Source organism: Phoenix dactylifera, chromosome 8, assembly GCF_009389715.1.
Source record: "Phoenix dactylifera cultivar Barhee BC4 chromosome 8, palm_55x_up_171113_PBpolish2nd_filt_p, whole genome shotgun sequence".
Taxonomy (NCBI): domain Eukaryota; kingdom Viridiplantae; phylum Streptophyta; class Magnoliopsida; order Arecales; family Arecaceae; genus Phoenix; species Phoenix dactylifera.
Window position 1 is genome coordinate 18,326,407 of NC_052399.1, and position 11,808 is coordinate 18,338,214.

Genomic DNA, 11,808 nt, shown 5'->3' on the forward strand with positions numbered 1-11,808 from the left:
ATTTCCAGGTCAATTAGGCAAGGAGCCGGTGGGAAGAGAAATGGAGCAATTGAAGTCCAAGAAGAGCATTTGGTCCCCTATTCTTTCCACCTTGACCCACTTGTACCTAACGTCAGTTTGCTGCATAAACTGCCCATCACACGAGAGATAACATTCAGCATCGTTTCCCATATATGCTACAACTCCCTTCTCTTCAAGCTTGAAAACTTCAAATCCATATGTCAGATAACTTGGGATGCCCTTCCCATGGATCACATCAATTGGAGCCTCCCACCATCATGCTTATATGGTAATCTCACAATCTGTAATAGTTTTGTGAGGATCTGTGTGGATGTGTATTTAGTCCCACATCAGCTATGCAAAGGATATATCTTGGGTACTGATACAGCACAAAAAAATTCTAAATAATACCTTTTGACTAGACTTTATGAGTGAAGTCCTAGCTCATGTGATATGGAAAGAGCCAGCATCCTTCATTCAATGGTGGTTGAATATGAGGAAAAAGACCCTTCCTGAAATGATGAGGGAAGGGGCCAACAAAGCAGTGGGAAAACAGAGCATAGAACTTCAGCATTTTCATTACCATGAAAGTGGGATTTGTAATGCCATAAGTATGTGAAATAAGAGAATGACACAGTAGTTTGTGAGGTTTAAAACACTGTGGTTTTTAAATTTGCTTTAGTTCACCTGAAGGTTAGAGTACTACAAAATTTGCTTTAAATTTGCTTTGAAGGTGTCTCCCTTTCTCCAAAATGTGAGAATTAACAATGTCTTAACCTATAATCCCCGCTCTTCTCAAATATCTCCAGTCAACCATGTTCTTGATATAACTTGACTTTACCAATTGATAGTTTCAAAGAGAATTTCAAACCCATTGCAGCATCTTTTGAGGATCCTTCCGTAAGCCATACCTTTTTGGAGCTACCCTCTATGGTCTAGGTTCATTCTGTTAAATTTCAAACCGAAACTATGAAAAACAAAAAAATTGAAGCAGTAAAAGTTTTTCTAATAAACTAGGCTCTGTATCAGGAACTTGACATGAAGTAAACATGCAACATTTTGATCTAAGGTAAACATACTACCATTGCACCACAGAATGGCATCAGCTTCGCATACATTCTAGAAACAATGATGGTCAAGGTGATTTTTTTTCCGAAAAGATGGTTGAATGATCTCAGAGTGCACATATTCCATCGGTAAAATAATTAAAAAAGAGTGCAAATTACATGACGAAATTGCAGTCATATTCTGTTTAACTTTGGTCAAGTTTTGGATATCATATAATCAATATGCAGAACCTACATTGCATGCATCATTTATAATGAAAAAAGGCAAACAAAATTTTAGAGCTGTGATCCAAAATATACCTTTTTCCCCTCAGACCTCTCCACTTTTTGTGGTGGCTCACCTTGCTCCTTCAATGGTAATATGTATATGTGCTCTTCTGTGAAACTGGGATATGATTTAGGATTTCTACAAATATTGGAATCGATAAACTTATCATATGGTAGAGAAACAACCCCCTATCATAAACTTTTGCACCGCAATCTGCAAACCAGAGAGCAGTGCATGCTTGGATTGCCACCATGTTGGCCATCTCGGAAATGGAGGGCTCTTGCGCAACCTCTCTACCCCACATATTTGGCATCCCAACACGGTCGTTCTCCATTTTCGAGATCAGCAAGAGCCCTCCATTTCCAAGATGGGCTACGTGACAAGCAACCCGAGCATGTATTGCTCTTTGCATTGCAAAATATGCACCACAGAGGATCTAGACTCAAGAAGAACATCCAAAAATAGTTACAAAGTTAATCAGCTTGAGTTCGAGCCCATCCGGTTTAACCTGCATTCGATGTTAAAATTTCAAACGTCCAATCTGGCGTATACATGCTGGACCAAATCCAACCTGGCCAAGGCCCGATATCCGGCCCGATAAACCGCCGACCCGACTATGTTGGCATCTGAAGATTGGGATACAGAGGGAGCACAAAACGCTTTCTAACCTTAGCAGCCTATCAATTGTTGCTGCTGCAAAATCCTCCTCCTAATCCAACTACCAAATGTCTCAGATTTCTCTCTGGGTCATTTTATTTGGGCTTTTAAGTTGGGATCATGGATGAAAAGAGAGGTGAAAGAAGGCGTCCGAGCATTTCTCATCTTTCTCACTCAAAAAAGAGTTTCAAAAATGAAGGCTAAGAAGAAGAAAAAAGAGGATCTGCAAACTCAAAAAAAGAAAAGAAAAATGCAACGTCCTTATGCTTTCCTCAATATATATTTTCTTCCTTTTTCCAGTCTTTACCTCTCAAAGTAATACTTTGTTTTTGTTTATCTCGTAGGCACCTCACCCTCTGAGCCAGCACATATTGGTGCGCATCCGGCATGGATATTTTGATTGAAATCTTGCACCTGTTCGATCAAAAGACTGACCAAGAGCTTAACCATCCAATCCTTAAACATCCCTTGATTAGCCTATCTGGTAGTGCATATCTTTAGAATCTCAACTTAGGAGCCATCTTCCAACTAGCTTCACATATCTTACGATAAAATGTTCACATATTATCTGTGTTTGCATTATACTTAGGTGTTTCCTCTTCCCTCAAAAAAAAAACAAAATTCTCATAGAAAATATAGTGAACTCTCCTGACTCCTATTGATCTAACTTGGCTTTTTCCTTATGAACAGCTATCCAGCTGAGGGTGTGTTAGTCTTTCTGACTACTATAAATAGGCCTTCCCATACCACCACCCTCAAGAAACACACGGGAGGTGGTTTCCTGTAGGCATACTGGAGATTCCAAGAAAAGGTCATCCACCATTCCAACCACCTTCAAGAGGCTATCTCTCTCTCTCTCTCTCTATTACTAGTACTTCAAGACCTTTTCTTGTTCTTGGGTTCTTGCAGAGAACTCTTTGTTTTCTTCTGCGTGTGTTCTTGGTTCAGAAGGCTGCACAGAATGGCGAACGTAGGAACAAGGGGAAAGAAGGCGATCTCGAGGTGAGTAATTCTTCCCCAAAGATACTCTCTAAGTTATTTCTCGAAAAAGAATAAAAGATGTTCTCTAAGTTATCTTGTTTCATTCGAGATAATGCATTTAGGCTTTTCTTGTTTTCTTCTTTGATTCTCTCCGTTTGGTGTGAGTTGATAGAATCGAAATGCCGGTTCCTCTTTTTGTCTTTTTCCATAGATAGCTACTCTCTGAAATCTATTCATGAACTTAGCACGGGAATAAAAGTAGATGATGACCATGCCCTCTTCGAACTGTTCTTCTTGAATTGCCATCATCTTACTTCAAAGGTGAACGAAGCCGAACCTTGTTACTGATGTCATAAGAGGTTTCAAAGTTCGAGATTTTACCAGAAATGAAAACTGTTTCCTATAATTCCTTCATTGCTTCATTTCTTCTCCGCACACGCGCACACACACAAAATCCTTCGTTACTTGTCGAAGAATTCTTTGCCTATTAAATTTACAATCGAAGACAGACAGACAATCTTGATTCATATGTGTTTCTCCTACTTTATTCTCTGCTGCTTTCCTTTTGATGTGAGTTGATAGAAGAGGCACCTTATCCTGTTTATCTTTGCCATAAATGGCTGTTGTCGCTTTCTTTTTTTCATAATTTTAGTACTGGAAGGAAAGAAATCATAGCAATGACGTTTTTGACACGTCCTTCTTGAATGCCCATCATCTTGCTTAGGAAGGCCCAAAAAAAAAAAAGAATACCCATATTCTCTCTTTGTTTTTCTCTGATCTCTTGTTTTGGATTCTTATGATGGAGTTTGGTTCCAAATGCTGTAAATAATTAGCTGAGCCTTGTTGCCAATAAAGAAATGATTAGAGATTTCGAGAACATTATTGGGAATGAAAATTTTTTATGTATAATTCCTTCATTAGTTCTTGAAGAATTATTTGTATGTTAAGTTTATAATCAAAATTTTTGTCAGAAAAGTCTTGATTTATTTGCCGTTTTTCTTCTCTTTCCACTTCTTTTCTTTTTTGAGTTCCCACACCTGCAAACTACGAGAATCTTGATTACTAAATGTACTTAGCTCGTTGAAGCTCTGCTTCTTGAGTCTATTAATCAATCCCCTATTTTGGAGGAAAATGATATCAAGAAGCTAAGCCACTGTATTTTCTGTTCTTGGAGCTCAGTTTCTTGAATCCATATTGGAAGTAATGTTAATGTAGATCTCTGTATATAAAGCTGATGCTCTTGCCGTGCCAATATTATTTACTGTGGTGTCTTAGATAAAGCATAATGGTGCAGCATGGAAACCCCTGTTAACTTATGATAATTCTGCTGTAGGTCAAATATGGATGGTTTTCTTTTCTTGATGAGAGGCGACAATTTTATAGTGTCCTAGTGAGTGATAACATCATGTGGATTTGAAGTAGGTGGGGGTCACTATGAGCTTCATATGTCAAAGAAGTTGTTTTCAGTTCAGATCGATCAGCAAATAAATTTAAATTTATACTCATGTTTGCTGCATATCTCCCATAAATTTTAATTTGCAAAATCTTGATTTCTTTTTTTATGGTCATCTTAAGCTGTACTATGGAATTTTAACAGATAACTGTTGAGTTGGAGCCAGCAATGCAATTAATTTTTCTGTGCCTGTAGGCTTGTTATGTCTCCTCTAAATTATAATTGCCATAATTGTTAAGATGCTGTAGAAGAAATGATGAGTAATTTCTAACAGGAGTGTTCAAACTGATGCCAACCAAGGTGGTGAAGAAGCAGTTATTCTAGATGCTGTAGCAACAGGGGTATTCAGTACACAAGAGAAGCTGAATCTGGATGAGAAGCAGGCTGTGGATGAGAGTGCTACTACTGAAGATGCTTCCGTATTGCAGGTTAAACCTGATGGCTTAGGTCTCGCCACAGAAACCCAGAAAGAGGAAGTAGCAAATGCTGAGGTTGTGAAAGAAGACTGCCAAGTTCTTCAGAATCAGCCTGAATTGGAAGATTCTGGGACTGGAGAAGGGGACAATGTAGATAAATCCACACACAGAAATTCAGAAGATGAGAAGCAAGTGATGAATGAGAGCATTGCAGATGATGCTTCCACACTGCAGGCTAAAACTGATGGTCTGGGTCTCACAACAGAAAATCAGAAAGAGAACGTGGCTGATATGGAACAGAAATGTGCTACTGAAATATCAAAGAAAGATGACACTGTGCTAGAACCAGTGGATGGAGGCCATGGTGCATCTTTGATGGCATCAATACTGGAAAGTGCAATGTCTCAAGAAGGAACGATGCAAACTCAGTTATCCTCCTCAGAAAAGTTGGGAGATATTACAGTTGAGATTGAGAAGCAACAGAATGATGAGCAGATCATTTCTTACCTGCGAAGTGAGGTGGAGTGCCGCAAGGCTGCTAATTCTCAATTGCGGTTTGAAGCTGCCGAAGTTTCAAGGAGATTTGGAGATGCAAAAATGAATTTAGAGAGGCTGAAAAAGATACTGAAAGATAAGGACCTTGCACAAGACTGGATGTCTTCAGCAACCGTTGCACATGCTTTGAGAAATCAAACTGCCACAAAAGATGCAGAGGAACCTGGACAACAGTCAAAAGGGTTAGAGAAGAAACTGTCTCTAGCGCAGCAAGTTCAAATCCGGACCCAGAAACAAACTTCAGATATGCCAAGTGAAATAAAAGCAAAAGAAGCTGAGAACTCCAACCTCAGCTGCAAATCTAGTAACATTAAAAAAGAAATGGATGCTGAAATAAAATATCTAGTGGCAAAAATCAACAAGCAGAATCAAGAAATTGACTCTTTATCGAAGAACAATGACGAATTGCTTGAACAGTATGAAGCTGAAAAGGCCAAGAATGAAAAGATAGAAAATTTGTTGAATGAATACAAAGAGAAGATGATTAAGGATCAAAACATACTCTCTGAAGCAAATTGTGATATGCACAAAGCTTTGACATTAATGGAAGAGCAGCAAAGCATGATGAAATGTGTGGCTGAGTCCATGGTGGCTGCTATAAGTGATGAACTCCAGACGCTGGAAACTGTCTTTGAGGAACATTGTGAGCTTATCCTGTGGCAACTATCTAACTGCACCAAAGAGATTCAAATGGAGAAGCAGAAGGCACTGCCACTGCTTCGTGGGTATAAAAGAACGATGAATCAGAATGATGTGTTGATAAGTACGTTTTTATCCACAGATATAACAAATATGGTCTTGCGCGAGACGAATTGGGCAATGGACGAGAGGCTGGAAGAAGATGGGAGACTGTTAGAGAGGCATTTGAACTCTCAGCATGATTTGGAGAAACTGAAGAATAAGGTGGAGACACGGGAAAAGGAACTGGAAGCTAGGAATGAGGAGATGCAGGAGGATATAAGGCAGATGAAAAATGCTGTCGACTACTACCGTGAAAGATACCATCGGCTTTACACAAAATACCATCCAAGAGAAAGGCTTCCAACTTAGGATCTATGCTCAAGTGCCCATATTCATTCATCAGTATTCATTAGTTCTGAGGATGTAAGAAGATGATGAGAGAGATTTGATCTCTGATAAAGTTCTTTGGAGAATTTTCCTCCATATTGAGTACTGTGATCCGTGACTCCAAGGTGTCTGAGTTCCCAGTTTCAACAGCTTTCAAGCTTAAGTGCACCTAGCTCTATCTTTTCATTAGCCTGAGTTGTATGATTTTCCATTACATTAGTGTTTGTAACAAGTCTCATTAAAAAATGAAAGAATTATAGTTTTGGAGCTCAAGCTTGGAACATATATTGTTCTTTGAAGAACCCAGGTTTCAAATAACAGAACTTTTTTTCTTCCTTTTCTCCTCTTTTATCTGTGCTTCCATGGGTCTGGTGTGTGACAAGGCATAATTGATTTAATATAATAGGAGATATGGAAATGGGTATTCTACATGACATATCGTGCCATGGCATACAATTTTCCTCTTCTTTAAGAAAAAAAAAGATCATAGGAGAGAGTTTATTTTATGAGCATCTCGAACTTTCTTCATGGATGCTCTTTACCTATTTTACCATAAAAAACTCAGGGCTCAGCTCCCACAGAGGCTCTCATTTGTGATATTGTTCCTCCTGCTATCTGCTGTGTCATTTGGGTTGACTTGAACCAAATAATCACTCATCTAGTGAGGGTTACCTCAGTGGCTGCCGTATTATTGCAAGAATATTGTGCATTCATGGGAGCAGGTTTGAAACTTATTCACACGCATGTGGATACGCACAGACATACAAACATGCATGCATGCATGCAAGTGTATGTAATGCATGTGTGTACGTATGCATGTATGTGGAGGGATTTAACATTTTAAAGCATCTGCTTCTTGCTGGGAGATAAGGCTTTTGTGTCCTTCTATATGATCGTATCATTTAGTGATGGATGAAAATGCTCTTTAATATTACTCGTTTTTTTTTTTGGCAGGATTAAGTGAAGCAGGCATCTGGAAATGCATGCTTTTTAATCTTCTGAACCAACTTTTGAAACATCCCAAACCCGTGAAACTATTCCTTAGTGGTGTTTTAAACAACGTTCCATGCAAACAAAAGTTGACAGTCTCTTTTAGCTCCGTTATTTATCTCTTTAGCACCTTGACTGGTTTAATTTAAATGTCTCGAGATTGTTAAGTTACTGGAATATACAAACTAGATCATGCGTACGAGTACCAATGTGCCATATCCTGGGTTTTTCTTGAACATTTATCTGAGAGCGATACCTAAACCACAAAAGCTAAAAGAGAAATATTTGACGCAACAGTGTATTTTGACGGACATAGATTGACACTACTGGGCTGCAAATGGGTCGGATCAATCTGCGCATTATCCAACTAGCTGAACCCGATTTGTATTTGAAAACCCATTGGTTGGGTCAGTTCAATAATGAGACCTGATCTAAATTTTGGGTAGGGTCTGGTTTTTGTATTTTTTGACCCGATCCGATCTGACTAGCCATACGGCGGTTTAATTTGGGTTAATAAAAAATGGGACTGACCTGATCTAAACCTGATCCAGCCCAACTGAAAAAACTGAATGAGGCCCAACTGATCCAAATCAGTTGATGGTTCGCTAAAGGTTGGAATGGGGGGTGTTGGCTTCATTCTATGAGCGGGATCATGAAGGTCGTCTCATTTATCCTTAGTTGTTCTTTCTTCTTCTTCTCTGCTTTGTAACTTCTTTTCTTTCTTTTCCTTTCAATGTTACCAAAAAATATCTTTCTCAATTCACTGAATAAACTCTCATTTAAACTAATTCATTTTTATTCTTCTCAACAACTATAATTGTTCTCATCTATTTTCACTTAATTATATTTAAACATTTAAATATCATTGCATGTTTTGGTAGATTTTTATTTATATTGCTCTAAAATATGTCAATATCTATTTCAAAAATTATAGTTTGTAAACTTAAGAATGATCAATTATTTAGACGAGGCTAATAGTTTTTGAATGAAAATTCGAGTTTAAGTGGACTCTTTTTAGTTCTATGTTGCTATTTAGTAATTTATATTTAATTGTTAATTATTATTTTAGCTATGAAGGAATACCTAGATTCTTGAATTGAATTGCAAAGCTAACTTAACCTGGTCACAACCCATACTGAAACATTATGGTTTGGATTTGGGTCATATTTGTTAGCATAATTATTTGACCCTGATCTGAACCGAATAAACCGTTGGATCCAAAATCATTTTGCAGATCTAACTCAGTCCGATCGATCAGCTAATGGATTTGATCTGGATTTTAAATCATGACCCAAACATGAAATCAGGTTGGATTGGGGTCAAGCATTTGCCTTAGTCTGGCTTAACCCTTTTGCAACCCTAGCTTGATGTGTAGTTTTGCATATCAGAGCACTTAGCAAACCGGGCCTGATCATCTAAAGGAATACTTACTGCTATATGCCCTGAGATTATGTCTTTTATTATCCTGCTTTATTGCATGTTTATTGTTGGGATCAATGAGAAGATATTTGTCTCCGAAGGAGAAACCTGCATTGGAACATTTTCCTAGAGAAACAAGAATAATGGGACTGCTCTATTGCAGTCTGTTTTTTGATGCAGATGAATTAGGCCAAATCTAGTAGCTGGTTTCATATTTTGCTTTTTTAGAAGAAAGTAATTGTCAAGAAAAATTGCACTTACTATGCTCATTTGTTTATTTTAACTGAGCATTCTTTGTTACTTAAGATATGATCGAGAAATTGCACTTACTACTATTCTTTCTTCCGGTCTCCCATGATTTTGCTGATTTACATTCTAAGTTTCTTCATTTGAGTTTCAAGCACTGCCTACAGATAGACCATCCTATACTTGGTGACATGCTTTGGGCCGAATTATTTGGTGCTAAGTTTTTCTCTGTTTGAAGCTTATGGTTTGCTTGAATTTTGGACTGCTACATTGAATCCCCTTCCATTCTATTAGATTTAGTAGGCTGGATACTTCATGTGGATGCTCCTAATCCACATGCATGTTTATACCATCCTTTCTTGATCGAAGATCTGCTCCTGCAATCACCGAGTGAAGATGATAGGTTGGTACTTCAAGAATTTTTTCGCTAAAAAACTTTTGGACGATGAGCATGGGTGTGAGGGCGTCTCCCTCCACATGTGGTTGGGACAATTCTTTTTTTTTTTTTGGTACAACGGTGGCTCACATGTAACGAATGTGGATGCGGCCAATAAAATCATAAAACAAAAGGCTACATAAAAGCCCTGGCAGGGACTCACTGTCCAACCAGACAAACTCACCAGAGTAATGAGCTGCAAAAGAGGCAACCTAATCAGCGGCCTATTTGCCTTCCTATAGACGTGTGAAGCCTGTTAGGAGTGGCACTTAGAGGTGGCAAAATATGACCCGACCCGCCAACCCGACCCGTGTTCGACCCGTCATAAATAGGTTTGGGTTTGGCCTAAACAGGTTCGGGTTGTAAACAGGTCGACCTGTTTAACCTATTTATTAATTGGGTCAGATACGGGTTTTAGATGTCTGACCCGTTTAAACCATTTAACCTGTTTAACTGTTGGCAGGTTAAACATGTCTAAATAGGTTAAACGGGTTAAATAGGTTAAACAGGTCTAAACAGGTTAAACGAGTCTAAACAGGTCTAAACAGGTCTTAACAGGTCGGGTTGGGCAGGTTAAACAGGTTAGGTTGGACAAGTTAAACAGGTCTAAACAGGTCTAAACGGGTCGGGTTGGGCAGGTTAAACAGGTTAGGTTGAGCAAACAGGTTAAACAGATCGGGTCAGGTTGGATAAACAGGTTAAACGGGTTGGGTCGGGTTACCTGTTTAATAAACAGGTCAGGTTCAGGTTGTAATTTCTGACCTGTTTAATAAACAGGTCAGGTTCAAGTTTATAATTTTTTGACCCGACCTGCATGTGATCTGACCCGTTTATGATCCGACCCGACCCGATTGCCACCCCTAGTGGCACTCCCCCAGCAATTGGTGAAGCTCATGGATCAGCAGTTAGTCCTCAGCTATGCATCTTCGATCCCAGATCCACTCAACCATCGTAACTAAATCTCCCTCAAGAATGATACGGTCCGCATCCAGTACTCGTCTCGCATAACAGATATCCTCTCAGGTTGCTCGAAGCTCGGCACATGCCACTGACGAGTCAAAAGTTCAGATTGGAACAATTTTATTGGTAGATTTCCAAACTAATCATTTTTTATCTTTACTGTAACATAAGAAAGCATTTAAAATATAAAGTGTCAAAGGAATAACAATTCTATATTAGATAGATTAAAAATTCTTGTGGTGCTTATACACTTTTGATCCATCCATCTAAATGCATGGGTTTTTAGATAGAATCTTAGTATAGTATCATTCCTTGGGCTTTACAAACAGTCCACAGGAGTGGTTTCCAGATCAGCTAGGCCATTCAAGTTAAGGAGAAAATTGGAAAGCTAAGGCAAAAGCAGTAAATTGTCCCGAGCATTTAGAAAATTTAAAGATAAAAAGAAATTATATTGATAATGATCTAATATATAACTAGCTAAATTGAATATTAAAATTGAATTTGATATTTTTGGGTAAACTTTTTAAATCTTAATCTACAGACGATCCGCTTGCATCTAATGAAAAACTATTAAATTCTAGCAATTGATGCAGGTAGGCTATCTCATCATTAGGTTATCGTTACCAAAGTGGAGGCCTAACTTTCCATCCTCCTGCCCGTTCCCCTCCCACCTCTAATTTCTTTGATCAACTTGAGGGCGGTGAGGTTGTTGGATGTTGAGGCGACGAGCAGGATGACGGCGACGACGACGGATCCCCGGTTGGCTTTGAAAGAGGCTTAATTACTCGACATCATGGTCCCCGGTGCGGAGTTGAAGGCTGTCTAGACAGGCCTTCGATATGCTTGACGAGTGCTGCTAGCTAGTTCAGTCATCTTGGAAGGTGACTCGGCCACGGTAATCAGCTAGATCTAGAAGGATTCGAGGCTACTGACTACGACTGTGTTTTATTTCGAGACATTTGAATGATGATGAGGAATGGTGGAATCGTCCAAGCTAAGCGTATATTTAGAAAAGCTAACCGGACAGCGCATTGGGTGGCTGCCTATATGGCTAACTATATCAGTAGTACCTTATGGGCTGGGGATGGAAAACTGCCTCCGGAGCTCCGTAATTTTTTTTTTTATTAGACGTATTCATACACGTATTGTATGAATTATCTGTCTTGAGCATAAAATAAAAAAATAAATAAATAAAAAAAACAACAGGCTCCTGCAAAAGCCGGTGCATGCGAAGCAAACCGCGTCCAAATAAAACGGCCGGTTCGAAGGGCAACGTTTAATTAGGAGGGGAA

The 11,808-nt window shown here is 38.9% G+C and overlaps 1 protein-coding gene across 2 annotated transcripts; it reads left to right on the top strand.

The window, feature by feature from the left end:
- Positions 1 to 1,936: 1,936 nt before the first annotated feature.
- LOC113462457 (COP1-interactive protein 1-like) lies at positions 1,937 to 6,812 on the top strand. 2 transcript variants are annotated; one of them, XM_039129135.1, is made up of 3 exons: positions 1,937 to 2,803; positions 2,902 to 2,994; positions 4,701 to 6,812. In XM_039129135.1, the coding sequence occupies exons 2-3, from the start codon at positions 2,954 to 2,956 to the stop codon at positions 6,445 to 6,447; spliced, it is 1,788 nt and encodes a 595-aa protein (XP_038985063.1). In that variant the 5' UTR covers positions 1,937 to 2,803; positions 2,902 to 2,953; the 3' UTR covers positions 6,448 to 6,812. The 2 variants fall into 2 exon arrangements, with proteins under 2 accessions (XP_038985063.1, XP_026658730.2); XM_026802929.2 differs by having other exon boundaries at positions 1,937 to 2,994.
- Positions 6,813 to 11,808: the final 4,996 nt, after the last annotated feature.

What these genes read in the sequence shown, in the direction of transcription:
- LOC113462457 (XM_026802929.2), top strand. Translation starts at nt 2,954, where the DNA reads ATGGCGAACGTAGGAACAAGGGGAAAGAAGGCGATCTCGAG. An exon ending in GGAAAGAAGGCGATCTCGAG is followed by an intron (nt 2,995 to 4,700) that starts GTGAGTAATTCT and finishes AATTTCTAACAG; the next exon opens with GAGTGTTCAAACTGATGCCA.